Raw genomic sequence first — 15,934 nt, forward strand, 5'->3', positions numbered from 1 at the left:
TAACCCGGTTAAGGCACAGAAATTAAAAATCCAATGTAGCTCACCCTCTGCTGTACACTGGGAACCAGCTGGGTCAACTGACTTGATTAACATAAGAAAGTGAGCTAGTGGCAGCACAGGAACTGGAATGCAGGCCTCCGACTCTGAGCTCAGTGCCCTTTCACCTTTGCCTTCTATGACAGAAAAAAATCTAAACCCTACTTTTGACCTATATAAATTAAATGCCTCATTTTATAATAAAAACTCACCTTCTATACCTAAACAAGGAAAAAAAACTCAAGCTTTATTAACACATGAGAAAGTTATTATATATAACTGAAACAAATTTTATAATAGACTAATTTATCTGTTTTTGAAACTTTGAGTAAAACATTCCATACAGAATAAAATATAATGGAGAACTATAGTCTCCCCTCCCCTCAGCACAGCGCTAAAATCATTTCTTCCATATGTACCATGTCCAGTAACATTTTGTTTAAATCAAATATTTTACGGCAAAAAAAAAAAAAACACCCCACTGATTCAAGACAAAAAAACAATCTTATTCAAAATCTAATTACTAAACAACTGTTCCAAAATGCATGGCTGACAGAACATAACGTTTTCATTCTTGTATTATGCAGAATTTCAGAAAAACTGTAAGACATTTCACTACAGTTCTGATCTTCCCTTTTTAGAAAAGAGTATATTTTCTAAAGCTATACAAAAATTAAAACTGTTGATGATGCTATAAGATATGAAATCATCTGAACACTTACCCTCAAGGGTTTTATTCTAGCTCTGCCAACTAAAGCACAAACTAAATAAGACAGCTAAACTTTAACATGGGAGAAACCTGGATGTTTAAATGACATTAAAAGCAAATGCAGTATTGGTCATCATTGTCCTTCCTCTATCATTGAGATCTTCTACCCTTCAATGCAAAGTAAACAAGCTATTTTTGCCAGCTTAGGTACTCACGAAAATTCAACTAAACATCAAAAGGCTGCATCCATATTTTAACTAGGAGAATAGAGTACAAAAAAGAGACTAGTAAACATGTCACCCTTATCAAATTCCAAACGATAAAAGTATGGATACCCTTCCATACAAAAACACACCTGACTTGATTCACAACTTGGAGCAGAGAAAAAGGAATTAATGTTTATTCCTTTGTGTGCCAGGCATTTTGCATTTTATCTCATTTAATCTTTGCAACAATGCTTTGAATTACTCATCTCACCATTCTACAGATGAAGAAATTTAAGGCTCAGAGTTACTCACCCAAATTTATATAAATGGCCATCCTTCAGTAAAACCCTTCAGCTGTCAGCTCCAAAGTTCTTTCCATTGCTTCACATAGTGTACATTTTCTTGCTTCAGACAGTTTTGCTTAATTTTTTCTAATAGCTACCTTATGTCTAATTTTAAATATGGATGGCTTCAGCCCTGATACTAGCATAAACGTCATTTAATGGTCATCATGTTTGTTGAAATACTACAGTAAAGTCCAAAGAGTGAATATATAATATGTAAAAATGTGTACCCCTCTAAAACCTACTGCCTGTTTTAGATAAAGGTTAAATAGATTCCAAAACCTTGTCTAGAAGCCAAGCTAGGGAGCATATTCCTACTCCAAAAAAATGCCAGCCTACTCACAGATTTCCTTGAGATACTTTATCATGGCATTGGTATTTAAAACCTCAGTCTCTTAAGTCAGATCTGAGTCTAAGTTTAGATTCCACCACTTGCGAGGCACGTTACTCGACTTCCCTAGGTCTCAGTTTTCTCACATGGGAAACAGTAAGGACCTCACAGGTTTACAAGGAGAATTAGAGGAGATAATGTCTATAAAGAGCTTAGGAAATAAGCCATCTATATTGTCTATTATTCTTATTAAGTAACCCTTTGATGATAAAATATACATGCCCACATCAATGAAACTATCTAGACTCACAGCTTTTGCTAAAAATCAGGAACTTTGTTGTAAAAGTAAAAGTATTCCTCAAATTGCTTTGGGCAGATAAAAAAGTGAAAAAGCCATTGAAGAAAATGAAAGAGCCAATGCATGGAGACAGATTCCTACCACCTGCTTTCTTTTATTTCTTCCAAAATTCAAAAGCTATCTATACACAAAAACTAATAATTTTACATAATAAATCATTCTATTGTTACCATTGTTTTTGTTTCTTTTGGAAGAGAATCTTCCTTCTTTTAATTATAAAGAAACAGGGCAAATAGAACAGAGAGAGGGAGGAAATTAGCAAATGAGCATTATTGAAAATGATCAATCAAAATTTATAGAGACTATTTGCATAAAACCTGAATATTTTAAGAGGAAGCTAAAAATGAATTAATATAATTAACCTGTTTGAAAATCTTGCCTTTAGACCATATCCTTAAAATTTTAGTAAACACCATAAAAAGAAACCAGCTAGAAACACTTAAAAAAATGAAAGTATAGCAATGATGATTAACAATGAAAAATGCTTATCTACGACTGTTTGTATGTTTTCAAGTCAATGCCTATAAATGATCTTTGCAAAAGCAACTGCTTTCCCAAATATGCTAATTGAGCAAACACATTTTACAATATTTTATGATTAAGACATACAAGCACTAATCACAAATTTTTAATCATTTCACTGTCTCATAATTTATATCATTTTTACATTTTAAATTGATAGCCTAACAAGCACAATTTAAGATGGGTTCACTAATTCTTTCTCTGAAAGTAATAATTACTAAATCCTAATGCCAGACTGCTTTTGACTGTTAAACAGTCAGCCCAACGCATTTTATGTAACTGACTACCTGAGACAGACAGACAGGGTACAGTGACCTGTAATACAGATATAAGAAAAAAGAATTAGGAAAAAACCTCCACGTCAGATTGATACAATATAGGCCAGATCTTTGCCATAAAAAGGTACTGAGGGTTAGAGAGGGGAGGAGAGACATGACTTGACATGCTTTATATAACCATAAGAAAAAAACTGCAATACCTAACAATACAGAACTTAAATAATTTGCTGATGTTTTCATCCTCTTACTGAAAGCTGAGGAACGTAAGACTGACAGGAAAATAATTAAAAATTTAAATCTTAAAGCAAATAGAAGCCAAAGGTAACAAACATCATTTTCACATTTAATTCCCATTCATGCCCAACAACCCACACTAACAATGTCTGCATAATGAACTAAAAAATTATTTCTCTTTAGTGAAACATGAAGATAACAAATGTTAAAAAACCCTTATCAATTATCAGCCTAGTTAATAAAGCCATAGTTTTAGAAATGTGAGGTAATCTACAGGTCAATGATCTGATCGTCCCCGCAATGCAAAATTCACCCACCACATCACACAGATGGGGGTTCTGTCTCCTTTCACGAACTGGTGAAAGTGGCTCAGGCTTCCTTGGGCAGCCAACTCCACTGCTCTGTATCCTTCACCAGAAACTGCAAATCTGCATTTCTGGAACTCCTACCTACATTTTCTAGTCAACCCTGCTTCCTTTGTCATATGAAATATTTTAAATTATTTTAAAACAAGTATTATACTTTTCCTTATTCTTCTATTTTCTAGAATCAAAAGACTCAGTTCCTGGAATCATTTGTCAAATACACTATTTCCAGAATCTCCCATCATCTTGATCATCTTTTCCTTTATACATTTCAATATTTACTACTCTATATAAGCTAGTTTTCAGAATAATATTCCAAGTATGGTGTGCTGGGAACATAATACTAATATTCTCCACGATGAACACGCTCTACAGAAGTCTACATAATCCAGCTTTGCTTTAAAGCTTTTAGCAGCTGCTCAATCACTCCTTGCTCATATTGTGCTTGTCATCACACAAAATCCCAACAACCTACTCCAGGGCTATTTCATCCTGTATTTGAAAATAATTGTTTTCCCAACCAAAAATAAAGTTTTAAATTTAACAATAGTTGAAGTCCATGCACTAACGAAAGGTATTATTTTGGCACAGTATTATCATTGGTATAGTCTGAATAAGTACATAATATCAAATTAGTTTTTCTGACAAATTATTTTGATTTGTTAGTCTTTTTATTTTGCGGAGTGGAAATTAGAGGACTACCATCTAAAAGGCTAATGCCTAGATGGGTGACTAAAATGTAGTTTAATTATAAAACTAGAGTCCAGTGAAATTTAGAAGATGAAAAGGGGTCTCAGTGTAAGATTAAACTCTTAACAATGGAATATTAGATTAAAGAAAAAGGTTAGTTTTTTCTACCCCATGTAAAATACTTTCTAGCCCCTTGAGAAAATGTTAGCTGATACCTCTGCCCACAAAATCTTCATTTCTCTATTTAAAATTCTCTACTTTCATGCAAACTAACATTGAACGAATTAAATGGTTTAAAGACAGTTTATCAAAACAGTAAATCACATATTGAGAACAAGCTTACAGCTACGCTGAACATTTTTATATACATTATTTCATCAACTCCCCACAAAAATCCTCAGGTAGGCTAGTATCATCTATCTCCGTTTACAGGTAAAGTGTGGGATCATGCACTTTGGCATCAGCGAGTTTGAAACCTGAATATCAGCTCTGCAACTCATGAGCTCAACAATTTTAGCTAAGTTACATAATGGCTCTGAACGTACATCTGTAGTTTTCCTTGTGTGTAAAACGGTAATACTAATAATTATTTTATAGGGTTCCTGTAGATATCAAATCAGTTAATGCACATTGAGTTTTAAATGGTGGCTGGTACATAAGTGTTCCGATTATAACTAGGCTTTGAACAGAAGGAACTCCAATCTTCACATTCTCAACCATTTATCTCACTTTACCTCAGTAAGATAGCAGAGAAATAACATATCTTGCTGTTATCTAACCATAAATTACTCTTAGTATGCTTAAATTTATGGATCTTTTACCTCATGGTGAGATTTCAGAATGTTCAGTATGTGAAGAATTAGCTTTTTTAAAAAAAATCATTCTCTTTCCAACTTAGGAAATCTTCTCAATCATTTCTGACAGGTTGAAGAAAGAAAAAGGCATCACAAAGATTTTCTCCAAGAGTAATAAGGGATATAAACTTATTTCCATCAACTTAGGTAAAGGAAAATTTGACAGTATATATCACCTGATTTAATTAAGACAAGTGAACATATTATATTTTGCTGTAATAATACTATTTCTAGGGTTACTGAAATTCAGGAACCATATTTTAGTCACCTCTAATTCCATACTTGAAATATCTGAGATGTTCAATAGGGGCTGGGAGAACTGATAATATATTCTTTGGAGATTAATTTGCTCATCATCTTACACAAAGGAAGAAAATAATAAATGTTTATCCCTACTAAATATGTGTTATGTTCTTCTTGTTCAAGAATGAAGCAATTTCTCCTCCATTCAGCCATGGCTGGAACGACGACAGCAAGAATAAGTTAGGAAGGCATGAGATCTCTGTATTAGAGTCAAAAGATCTTCTTGAGTTTCTCAAATACTTAATATGCATATTTTTGAAAAGTATTAAGGTAAAATAATCAACTTTTAAAAATTCTAAATCTATCCATAAGACTAAAGTGTACTTCTTTATACAACTTAAAATTCCTTCCTGGGGCCGGCCCCATGGCTGAGTGGTTAAGTTTGCGTGCTCCGCTGCAACAGCCCAGGGTGTCGCCGGTTCAGATGCTGGGCGTGGACATGGCACTGTTTGTCAGGCCACGTTGAGGCGGCATCCCACATGCCACAACAAGAAGGACCTGCAACTAAGATATACAACTATGTATGGGGTGGGGGGGGGGGGGCGGCGTTGGGGAGATAAAGCAGAAAAAAAAAAAAAAGATTGGCAATAGTTGTTAGCTCAGGTGCCAATCTCGAAGAAAAAAAAAATTCCTTCCCCCTCTTCTCCCTTTCCTCCTCCCCCACCCCCTACCCACAATGCAAGCTGCTGATTAAAATAAAAAGTAAGGCCTACAGACCCCTGGATTAGAAGGAAGGGATAGTGGGCTATCAGTGATGATGCTTATATTGCATAGGAAAACTGAGAATTACTAATTAAAGCTTAACGAGAAATCAGTAAGACTAGGAAAATTTATGGTACTCAACAATTTATAAACTCCTTCAGAGCGTAAAATGTATGATACATAACCAAATTTCACTTTCATTATCCTTGAATAAGGGCATGACAGTCTTTTAAAAGCTGAACTGAAATGAGAAGGAAAAGCCTGTCCAGGGTTAAACACTAATTTATGCAAAACCCTGGTTTTGACAAGAACCCTGTCAACGTCAAGCAGCAGGTACACTGACAGCCGGACTGGCTGAAAAGCTTTAGTGTCAGAGCTGGGACAAGAGTCACCAATTTATGAAGGCCATTACAAACCATAGGATTTCGAAAGTGTGAAGGAAAATGGTTTTTCATAAAGAAAATGATGGAAATTTTTGTAACCTTGCAGGCAATACTACTAGCTTAAAGGGACACAGTTCTTTCATTTTGTGAGAAAAACTCACAAAAAAAAGTTTTAAAAAAAATTTTAAAAAGATTTGTGGATTTTTATATTAGGGCTATATTTTAAGAATCCTAATATAGAAGTTCATTATACTAGCAACATTCAAATAGAAAAGAAATTTTTTTTTTTTAAGATTAGCACCTGGGCTAACAACGGTTGCCAATCTCTCTTTTTTTTTTCCCCCCAAGGATTGGCACCTGGGCTAACAACGGTTGCCAATCTTTTTTTTTTTTCTCTGCTTTATCTCCCCCACCCCCCCCCCCCCCCCCAACCCGGCTGTACACAGCTGTATATCTTAGTTGCACGTCATTCTAGTTGTGAGATGTGGGAAGCCGCCTCAATGTGGCCTGATGAGCGGTGCCATGTCCGCGCCCAGGATCTGAACCCTGGGCCGCAGCAGTGGAGCACGCGAACTTAACCACTTGGCCAGGGAGCCGGCCCCTAGAAAAGAAAATTTTAACAGGAAATATAAAAGGAAAAAGAATTAATTTGAAGAAAAAGATGGTGCAAAGCGGCAGTTTGGGTTTCCTTCCAAGAGGGATAATTTGGGATGGATACCCAACTCCTGATTTGGAATTTCCAAACAGTGGCTGCCGCTGCAATCCAGGGTCAACAAACATCACTTTGAGGAAGTGAACAATGAGGGAGGCTGTTCCTTCCAAATCCTTGAAGGAAAACTAAAGAAATGGAACCAAGAGTAACTAAGAACTTGTGTGCTGAGCATTTCAATCCTTCAATAACTGAACAAAATGTCTATTGAGCAGCTACTATGTCCCTTACAACAACCCTATGAGATTGCAGAATTTTTTTTTTTAAGATTGGCACCTGAGCTAACAACTGTTGCCAATCTTTTTTCTTTTTCTGCTTTATCTCCCCAAAGCCCCCCCCGCCGTACACAGTTGTATATCTTAGCTGCAGGTCCCTCTAGTTGTGGGATGTGGGACGCCGCCTCAACGTGGCCTGACGAGCAGTGCCATGTCTGCGCCCAGGATCCAAACCCTGGGCTGCCACAGCGGAGCGTGCGAACTTAACCACTTGGCCATGGAGCCGGCCCCCAGAGATTGCAGATTTTTATTACTATGTTTTAGAGGAGAAAAAAACTCTGAGTTTAAAAAAAAGATTATATGTCTTGCCCAGGTTATGTTGGACTCTAAAGTCCATGCTTTTTCCACACATCCCAGTGGATGCAGAAGCCGAAGGAGAATTAGATTGATCATAGTAAAATCTTACAAGGTTTATATAAATAGATCAAAATCAAGTGCTTTCCATCTCATTTACATTTTAAATACATCATGAAATTAATACAAAAGTAGATATGATATCATTTAGGTGCTATAGTTCTTACTGTAAAACACAAATTATCCACTCTAAGCACCATGTACTCTGAATGACCCAATCGAGAGAACGAACTGCCCTGAAATGGCTACACTACCAATAAGTAGCTACTATACTTTAAGTGAATTAATGTTAAGTAAAGAGCTTAGAATAATGTCTGGTACAAAGTTAAGTGTTCAATAAAGTGAGCTATTATTATATTTCACAAATGTAAACTTCTATTCTTTATAATGCCACATACAACATAAACAGTTTTTCTCTTATTGGTTTGAGTCAAGCACTTTGCCTATATTACCCCAGTGAGTTATAGAGGTTGAGAACTTAACACACAATGCTAAATGAGCCTTTATGTAGCACTTTGCTTTTACAAAGTGATTTTACAATTACTGGTGTAATAACCAATGTAATACAAAAGAGAGGCTGAGAATCTGGTCAATTAGCAACGTGTTTATTTTTCTTCCATTGAAGAAAGGAATCCAGAGGCAATCTTCTTTACTGAGACAAATCCTACCAGCTTACCAAATACAGGAGTCATCTTTATAAAATTCCTCCAAGTCAGTATTCCCCCACCTTGGTATCTACAGACATAGAGCATTAAATCCCCTGAGAACATGACTACTGAGGAAGAAAGTATAATAAAGCAGTAAAATTCACCAATACAAACATTTTCAGACCAGATTCTTCACATTAACTATTACATATTCCAAGACATGATCCTCAGAGGCTTAGATGAATTATTAGTATTCTAATAATTATGTTTTGTATACATAATTGGCAAGGTCCTAAATTTCCCTAAGAACTTACACCTACAATACATTTTCAATAAGGGATGTGCATCAATTTCATAATCTGTAAACCTCATAGCATTTGGTTTCTCTGTTTGATGAGTGTTATCACATTCAATGGCATACACTTTGAGACAGACTATTTTTCTAAGCTCTCTCTGGTCTTAGTGAAAGACTCGGTTTTTTAGGTTCTTTTTAGAATTTATCAATATTGGTATGGTAGCAGTTAGAAAGGGATCAAGTGCGTCCTTCAATGTCAGAACAAGACTATTCCATGGCAGTTACTCTACAACTGTGAAGAGCATATGTTCCTAACAGGATTACCTGGTTTCTCATTTGGATTTTGTTTTATAATTCCATAGCTAGTGGTGGATAACTCTTTATAATTGTCATGCAAAAATTATGATGAGCATTTAAAAAACTTTTCCTCATTTAAAACTGTGTCCATGTTAGGAAAATCTCTATGACTAGGTCACTAATAGATAAGTCAATAGATAAGTTAAGTTTCATAAGATTTAACAGCAGTTTTTAAATTTTCTGCCTTATTTTCTTCTCTCTTTACCGAGATAAGCCACTCTAAATGAACAATTTAGTAACTATCAAAACTTTTTAAACACTCTTTCTCACATGCTTACACTCACATGCACACATACACACAGACACACACGATGTGGCTTAGAATGCTCGAGTATCTAATTAACTTTTTTATCTACCTAATGTACACTACCTGGCATGAAGATAAGCTCAAGGAGGTCTGAAACCTTTTTACTATTTCTAGGATTTATATTTGATACTGGTAAGAGCCTAAACCATCTTCACAGGGCATTTTCCAGTACTGAATTTCGCTGAGGTCCTAGGGCAATAACATTGTCATTATGACTATGTAGACTTTCAAATATCAGGTTCCTAATGAAAACCTCTACTGAAAATTGGCTGAGTGGCTAACTGTCAGCTTCTCTTAATAAGCATGAAGAGGTCTTTTCATTTGTATATCCACTTAATAAACTTTTCGTGCATCTACTAAAAGACTAGACACTGTGGATGAACTGTCACAGAATGCTTTGTGCACGATTTTTGCCAAGTGTTGAAAACTTTTGCTGTGAAAAGAAACACATTCTTGGTCAGCTCCCTCTCCCATTCTCCTGGGCAGTTCTCTCTTCTCCTCTCCTGTTCTTGACCTCATTCCTTTCAACAGATGACCTGCTTTTACTTCACAGAGAAGAGTTCATTAGTGAAGAATTATTCAGCTTCCTTCCGTGAAACCCAACAACTTACCCCATCCACACCTATATTTACTTCTTTCCTTTCCTCTTTCCAGTGTTCTCAACATACCCAAAGTCATATTATACCCCATGTTCTCACCATGGCCTGTTTTTTTTTTAATCCTTGCTCCTATTTTTACAACCTCTCCTTCTCTCTTTGCTTCACTGTGCCACTGATGTAAACATGCTTGGGTTTTTATCCTGAGCTCCTTTACTCTTTATTCTCATCTTCCAATCCTCTTTATCTTTATTTCCTTATTTCTCACTCACTCTGCAGAAGCCACAAGTTACTTTGCATATCCACCATTCCATTGGAAGTGCATTCTACAGTTATCAGTCACGGGCTGATCGCCAAACCCAACAGGCACTTTTCAATTTCTGTCTTCCTTGACCTTTCTAGCATTTTATACTGCGGGTTCAGCACCCCTCCCTCGCTGCCCAACCCCTTGTCCTCCCTGGCTATACCTTCTCAATGCCCCTTCTCACCCCTCAACTGTGAAATTCTCCAGAAGTCTGACCCCACTCCTTGTCTTTTCTCTTTATACACACTTTCTCTAGGCAATCTCACTCACACTCTTTACTTTTGCCCAGACTCTGATGACTCCAAAGTCCTCATCACTTGCCTTAAATATTGCAACAACTGGTCTCCATACTCTTTGCTTTCACTGAAACCCATTTCCATGACACTCCCCTAAAATCCTTCATTGATCCCTATTCTGAGGGATAAAATTCAAACTCCTTACCGTAACCCACCTGACTCTTCATCCTTTGACCTCACCTGTCTTTGCGGCCTCTTCTACTGACATTTGCTACACCCAACCTACACTGCTGCCAAAATACCTCAACCTACCATGCCCTCCTAGACATCTCCTACCTTCTCTGTTCTCTCACTTTCCTTCCCAAGCTACGTCCCAACTGCCCTTCAAGACTTTCAAGACTCACATTAAACTTCACTCATATTTAACAAACAGTTTTTGAGCGATCCCTTATGTTTCAGGTACTGTTCTGAATGCTGAAGTATTAACTGAGACAAAGTCCCTGTTCTCACACTGATTTCACTTAGGGGCTGGAGAGAGGAGCAGGATTTGCAGAACTAAAGCAGGGCAAAGCGGATAGAGTTTATGTGATAAAGCCTTGCTGTTTTATACCAGGATAGGCAAGGAAGGTCTCGCCTCTTTTATGACTCTGTTCCTGACTGAGTTAGGTACTCTCCATCTGTGCTCGGTTCGTGACGAACACATGTAGGTTTACTTTCTGGGCTCCTCTGCTAGTCAGTGACTCCTTGAGGGTGGAGACTGCTCATCTATGCATTCCCATTGTCTAGCACATAATCATTCTAAGGAAATGAGTTGTGCCAAGTGCTGTTCTGGGTAGAGAGATAAAGCCACATAATAAGTGCTCAAAAAAGGCTTTTTGAAATAGATTAATACATACTTGAAATTATAATTTAATAGAAAAACCTCAAATATAAAAATTTTACTTTACACTTATTTTAATAATGTATCAAATACTAAAACAAGGACGAAGAGTCAAAATAACATAACTACATAATAACATATTCCTGAAATTATGAATAGCAGATAAGTACAGATTAAATAAATATTTCATAGGAGAAATGTATTTTACTCTGCATTTGAAAGCACTCAGGAGAGACTGAATTCTGAAGGTGTGTGTGTAATTAAGAGAAAACTTTGCAAGGACCTGGGAAGTAGGTTATACAGATAGAGTCAAAATAGGTGGTAAGACATCATATAAGGAAGTCTATTGGTTTAGTTGTAGGAGTCTTTCATTTACTAACTATAGACAGGAACAAGTTTAAGCATCATGGCATTTTACCACGAAAAACCGTAATCATGTTGCTGTTAACCTCCCTGAAGGCAAAAGGGCAAAATAAGAAATTAAGAAGTGATGTTTTTGTTTATCTTACTTTTTATAACTCCCGTATTTCTAGATCCTTTTTGCAAATTTTAGGAATTTTTTTAAGACTAAAATTCCCTAATCATGATCAAGTTTCTTCTTGCTAATTTTATTTTGCTTGCTTTTACTTTTTCAAATAAAACATGTAATACAAAATTACAGGTTTATAAAAGTGAAAAAATATATGTATACATACATGTAGAGGAACTATGCATAATTCTACTACATTAAAACAACCACTACATTTAGTGTATTCCCATTCAAATCTATAAATTGCTTTTATTCACTTATCATAAATATTTCCCATGATATTATAGCTTCCATAATGATCTTTTATCACAGCTGTATAATACTTCATCCAGCAGAAGGATGTTATTTTACCATTCTCTTATTGTTGGGCATCTAACTTCTAGTTTTTTACTATTATCACGCTGCAATGATCACCTCTCAGCAATTAGCTTATTTCCCTTGCTCCTTCCCTAGGAGAGATTAATAACTGTGGGATTATTGATTTAAATGGTATGAACACTTTTAGGGCTTGGAAAAAATCAGAAGGACCACACCAATTTACACTGCCATCAGCAATGTAGAAGATTACTATTCATATCACTGCATCCTTGCTGGCATGAGTAGTATCATTTAATTTTTTCCTATTAATTAATAAATTTAACACCATACTTAATTGTTTCAATTTGCACTTGATTATCACTAGAGTTCAACATTTCTCTCTAATTTTTAGTTATGAAAGATGACACTGCTACTTCAGCAAGAAACCATACTGAGCATAAGTCAATGGTTCAAGGTTATAAAAATAAAATCAAAAAACGAAATCTTTAAGAAAGTTAATCTAATCATGACATGAGTAACTGTTATTGTGCTCCATGGTAATTAGGCATTAATGGCAAGCAGTTCATGTAAGTGGCTATTATTACTATTATTTACACATAGCCAGATCAAGCATTCTTAGATTATGGGGAAGGGTTAGACCAAGAAGAACTCTAAGCTCTTCTTATGCCCTCATAAAGATCCCTTGATCTAAAACCAGATGTGATCCAGAAGCAAGTTCTCTTTCTTCTTTAGCTCCACATAGCCTCTATAAACTGAGCACCCAGTAAAGATAAAGGGCATTTATAAACTTAGTTTGGGGAAGGGTGGGCTAGAACGAACTTTGTTGAGAAGCAAAGATGAGGCTAAGTCAGATATAACTCAAAGAGCTGACCAAAGAAATGGCCACTAAATCCCTTGTCTTTTCTCTCCATGATTACTCTTCAAAGGTAAAGATCTAAGTTTTGAGGTAGACTTCTGAAGAACTCTTAATTTGGAACTATTTCTATCTCCTTTCCCACAGGGAAAAAGAAAGGATTAGAGGCACAATCATATTCCCATTTTCCTGGTCAACCTTACTAACTATTGGAGGAGTGATCTGAGTAACAGGATTTAAGGGACTTCCCTCTGCCAAAAATCTTTCTCCTCAACACTGTCCAAATTTCCATAAATTAGAGATTCTTTGATGTTTCTAAGCATGTAATTCTGAAGATTAAAGAAGAAAGTTGAGAGTGTGAAGGGTAAGAAAGGGTAACAAGTAATCCACACTGTGTAGTGAAGATTAACTCAACCAACCTGGTTTTATATTCTTAGAATACTTAACTCTGAAGCATGCAAAGGATAGGAATAAGAGTTCCAATATGGAGAGCACATAGGGAAAAGAAAAACGAGTTAAGACATTTCGAGTTGCTTTAAAAATGCAAAGCTGGGGAAACTAGACTACAGAAGAATAGGGAAGAAGGAGGTCAAACTCATGATAATAAAAATTTATGTTTCTATAGACCTTGGGAGTTTACAAAGCACATTTCCATTGATCATATTACTTATTCCTCAGCACAACCCTGTACTGAAACTGAGACCCAGAGATATTAAGTAACTTACCCAAAGTCACATAGGTAGTAAGTGGCAGAGCCCGGACTCGACCCAGGTCTTCTGAATCCTCCTGTGTATTTCCAGCTCCCCTGGAGCTGAAGCAGGGGCAAAAAGGGAGGTGGAAGTAATTTGCCCAAGACCAGCCTTGCCCTCTCCCCTTCTTTCAAAGGCCAAGCAGAGCAGACATTAAACTCTCTCAGTGACTCCTTTTCATCAAATTCTTTCAGGATAAAGCACACAGAATCTGAAAATGTTTCTCAGCCTTGGGCCCAAGAATCGCAATAAGCAGTAAACAGTGTCAGAAGTATTTCTGGCTGTATTTTGCCATTTATGTGAAATTTACTGGAACCTCAAAGCATAGTAATTCTTATTTCAGAAAGTAAAATTTGTTTTTATAATCGAAATTACTTAAAGCAGTTTGTTTAAAAATTATGTTTAGCAATTTAGTTTCAGTAAAGCTTTTCAATTACACCATTATAAAAATTATTTTGAAAAATGCCTAAGAACCAAGACACTAAATCTACCTTTAACCTACCCTATGGCCATTTTTTTTCTATCTTATCTTCCTTTAGTATTATTTTCATTACAGTAATTATAATCATTAGAATGGATAGAATACTCAGTCTTTTCATAGCCAATTTTAAGTATTTTCAACAAATTAATAGGAAAATATGCACATCATCTTGAGATGTAAATCTTATATTCATTTCTAAATTATATCTAAAATGTTTTTAATGTAGCCTTTTATAATTAATTTTACATAACAAAATTTAGAGCTCCCAGTCTCTAGTTTCTTGAATAGCTCCTTAATTCCTCTTAGGGAATTACATATTTTAATTTCTCATCTTGACCATTTACATTTCTAATAAGTTTTAAACACATTCAATGAGAAAGTTTTCTTTGCTCATTTCCTAAGAATATGAGGACATAATTTAAATGGACTGGGCATATGACCAACTTTTTATCATTTCTAGATCTTTTTGTAATCAGCTACAATACACCTCAGTCTCTAATCTAACAGTCTTGCCATTTATGAGAACTACTATCAGGAGAGCCAAGTGGTGAGTGAGCATTAACACTAATCGGGGCATCAGATCAACCAGGAATATCAACTTACTTGTGCCCAAAGCTTTCAGAGACCTTCTGAACTTTAAGAGATGCTCTATTTAACCAGATTTCATTTGAGCATCAGTCCTGCCTGGGATGGAACAAATCTAACCTAATAGTTAAAAGCGACTTGAAATCTTTAAGATGAATAAAAAGGCAAACACTCAGACAAAATATAAAACAAAATAAAAGAGGAAGAGGACAAGGAGGAGGAGCCTGGATAAGGACAAAGAGGAAAAGAAAAGAGGAACAAGAAGGAAGAAGACACAAAAAGGTTTACTGAGAACAGATAACAAATTTCAAGTACTAATTCTCTCAAGTTTTTGATACATCTCCGTTTTCCTTTTGCTTTAAGATTTCAATTCCATATTTTAAAAATCTAATTAAGTCTAACATTCTTTTGGGTACTGATGGCCAAATTCAGGAATTCCTGGGGCCAGCACTGTGGTGTAGTGGCTAGGTTTTGCACACTTTGCTTTGGTGGCCCGGGTTTGTGGGTTCAGATCCCGGGTGTAAATCCACACCACTCGTCAGCCATGCTGTGGTGGTGACCCATACACAAAATAGAGGAAGACTGGCACAGATGTTAGTTCAGGGCTAATCTTCCCCAGCAAAAAAAAAAAAAAAATAATAATAATTCAGGAATTCCTTGTAATAATAAGATTTATATTATCTGATCATCTTATGAGGAAAAAAATACATTAGTGTACTTTCCTCCACATTATTTTAACTTAAGTCTTTTCAAGATAAAATGCTTATGATATTCTCCTAAATCATTCAATAAATAGCACTCAAAATGGTTACCAACATTAAAAAAAAACATAAGTCCATAAATTTTAGAATTTGAACCATACAGAAACAGAATTAAACTGACTTCTAATATCTTACTTTGCAAAATAAGCTCTTTGTTAAGCATGGCCGAGCGCACTGACCCTAATTTCCTAATCATGTGATCTGGGAAAAAATGAAACACTTCTGGCATGATAAAAATGCTAATAAAGTTTGTTAAAGTTAACGCTAACTTTGAAAAGTCAATGTTGGCCTTCCCCACTTACCACCTTCACACTATCTCTTCACTTAATATGCATAACAAAACTGTAACCAAGAACCATGCCAACAATAGTTCCCTGACTAGA

General features: G+C 35.8%; 1 protein-coding gene across 4 annotated transcripts in view; it reads right to left on the bottom strand.

Moving 5' to 3' along the window:
- TDRD3 (tudor domain containing 3) overlaps positions 1-15,934 on the bottom strand; it is a 172,239-nt gene that overhangs the window by 12,037 nt on the left and 144,268 nt on the right. For 3 of the 4 annotated variants that reach the window (XM_046664419.1, XM_046664422.1, XM_046664423.1), the window contains one exon: positions 13,701-13,786. The exons of the other annotated variant lie outside the window; for it this stretch is intronic. In XM_046664419.1, the coding sequence (XP_046520375.1) occupies positions 13,701-13,786 (86 nt within the window). The remainder of the gene's footprint in view (positions 1-13,700; positions 13,787-15,934) is intronic. 4 annotated transcript variants of the gene reach the window in all.

The sequence above is a fragment of the Equus quagga genome, chromosome 6, assembly GCF_021613505.1.
Source record: "Equus quagga isolate Etosha38 chromosome 6, UCLA_HA_Equagga_1.0, whole genome shotgun sequence".
NCBI lineage: Eukaryota > Metazoa > Chordata > Mammalia > Perissodactyla > Equidae > Equus > Equus quagga.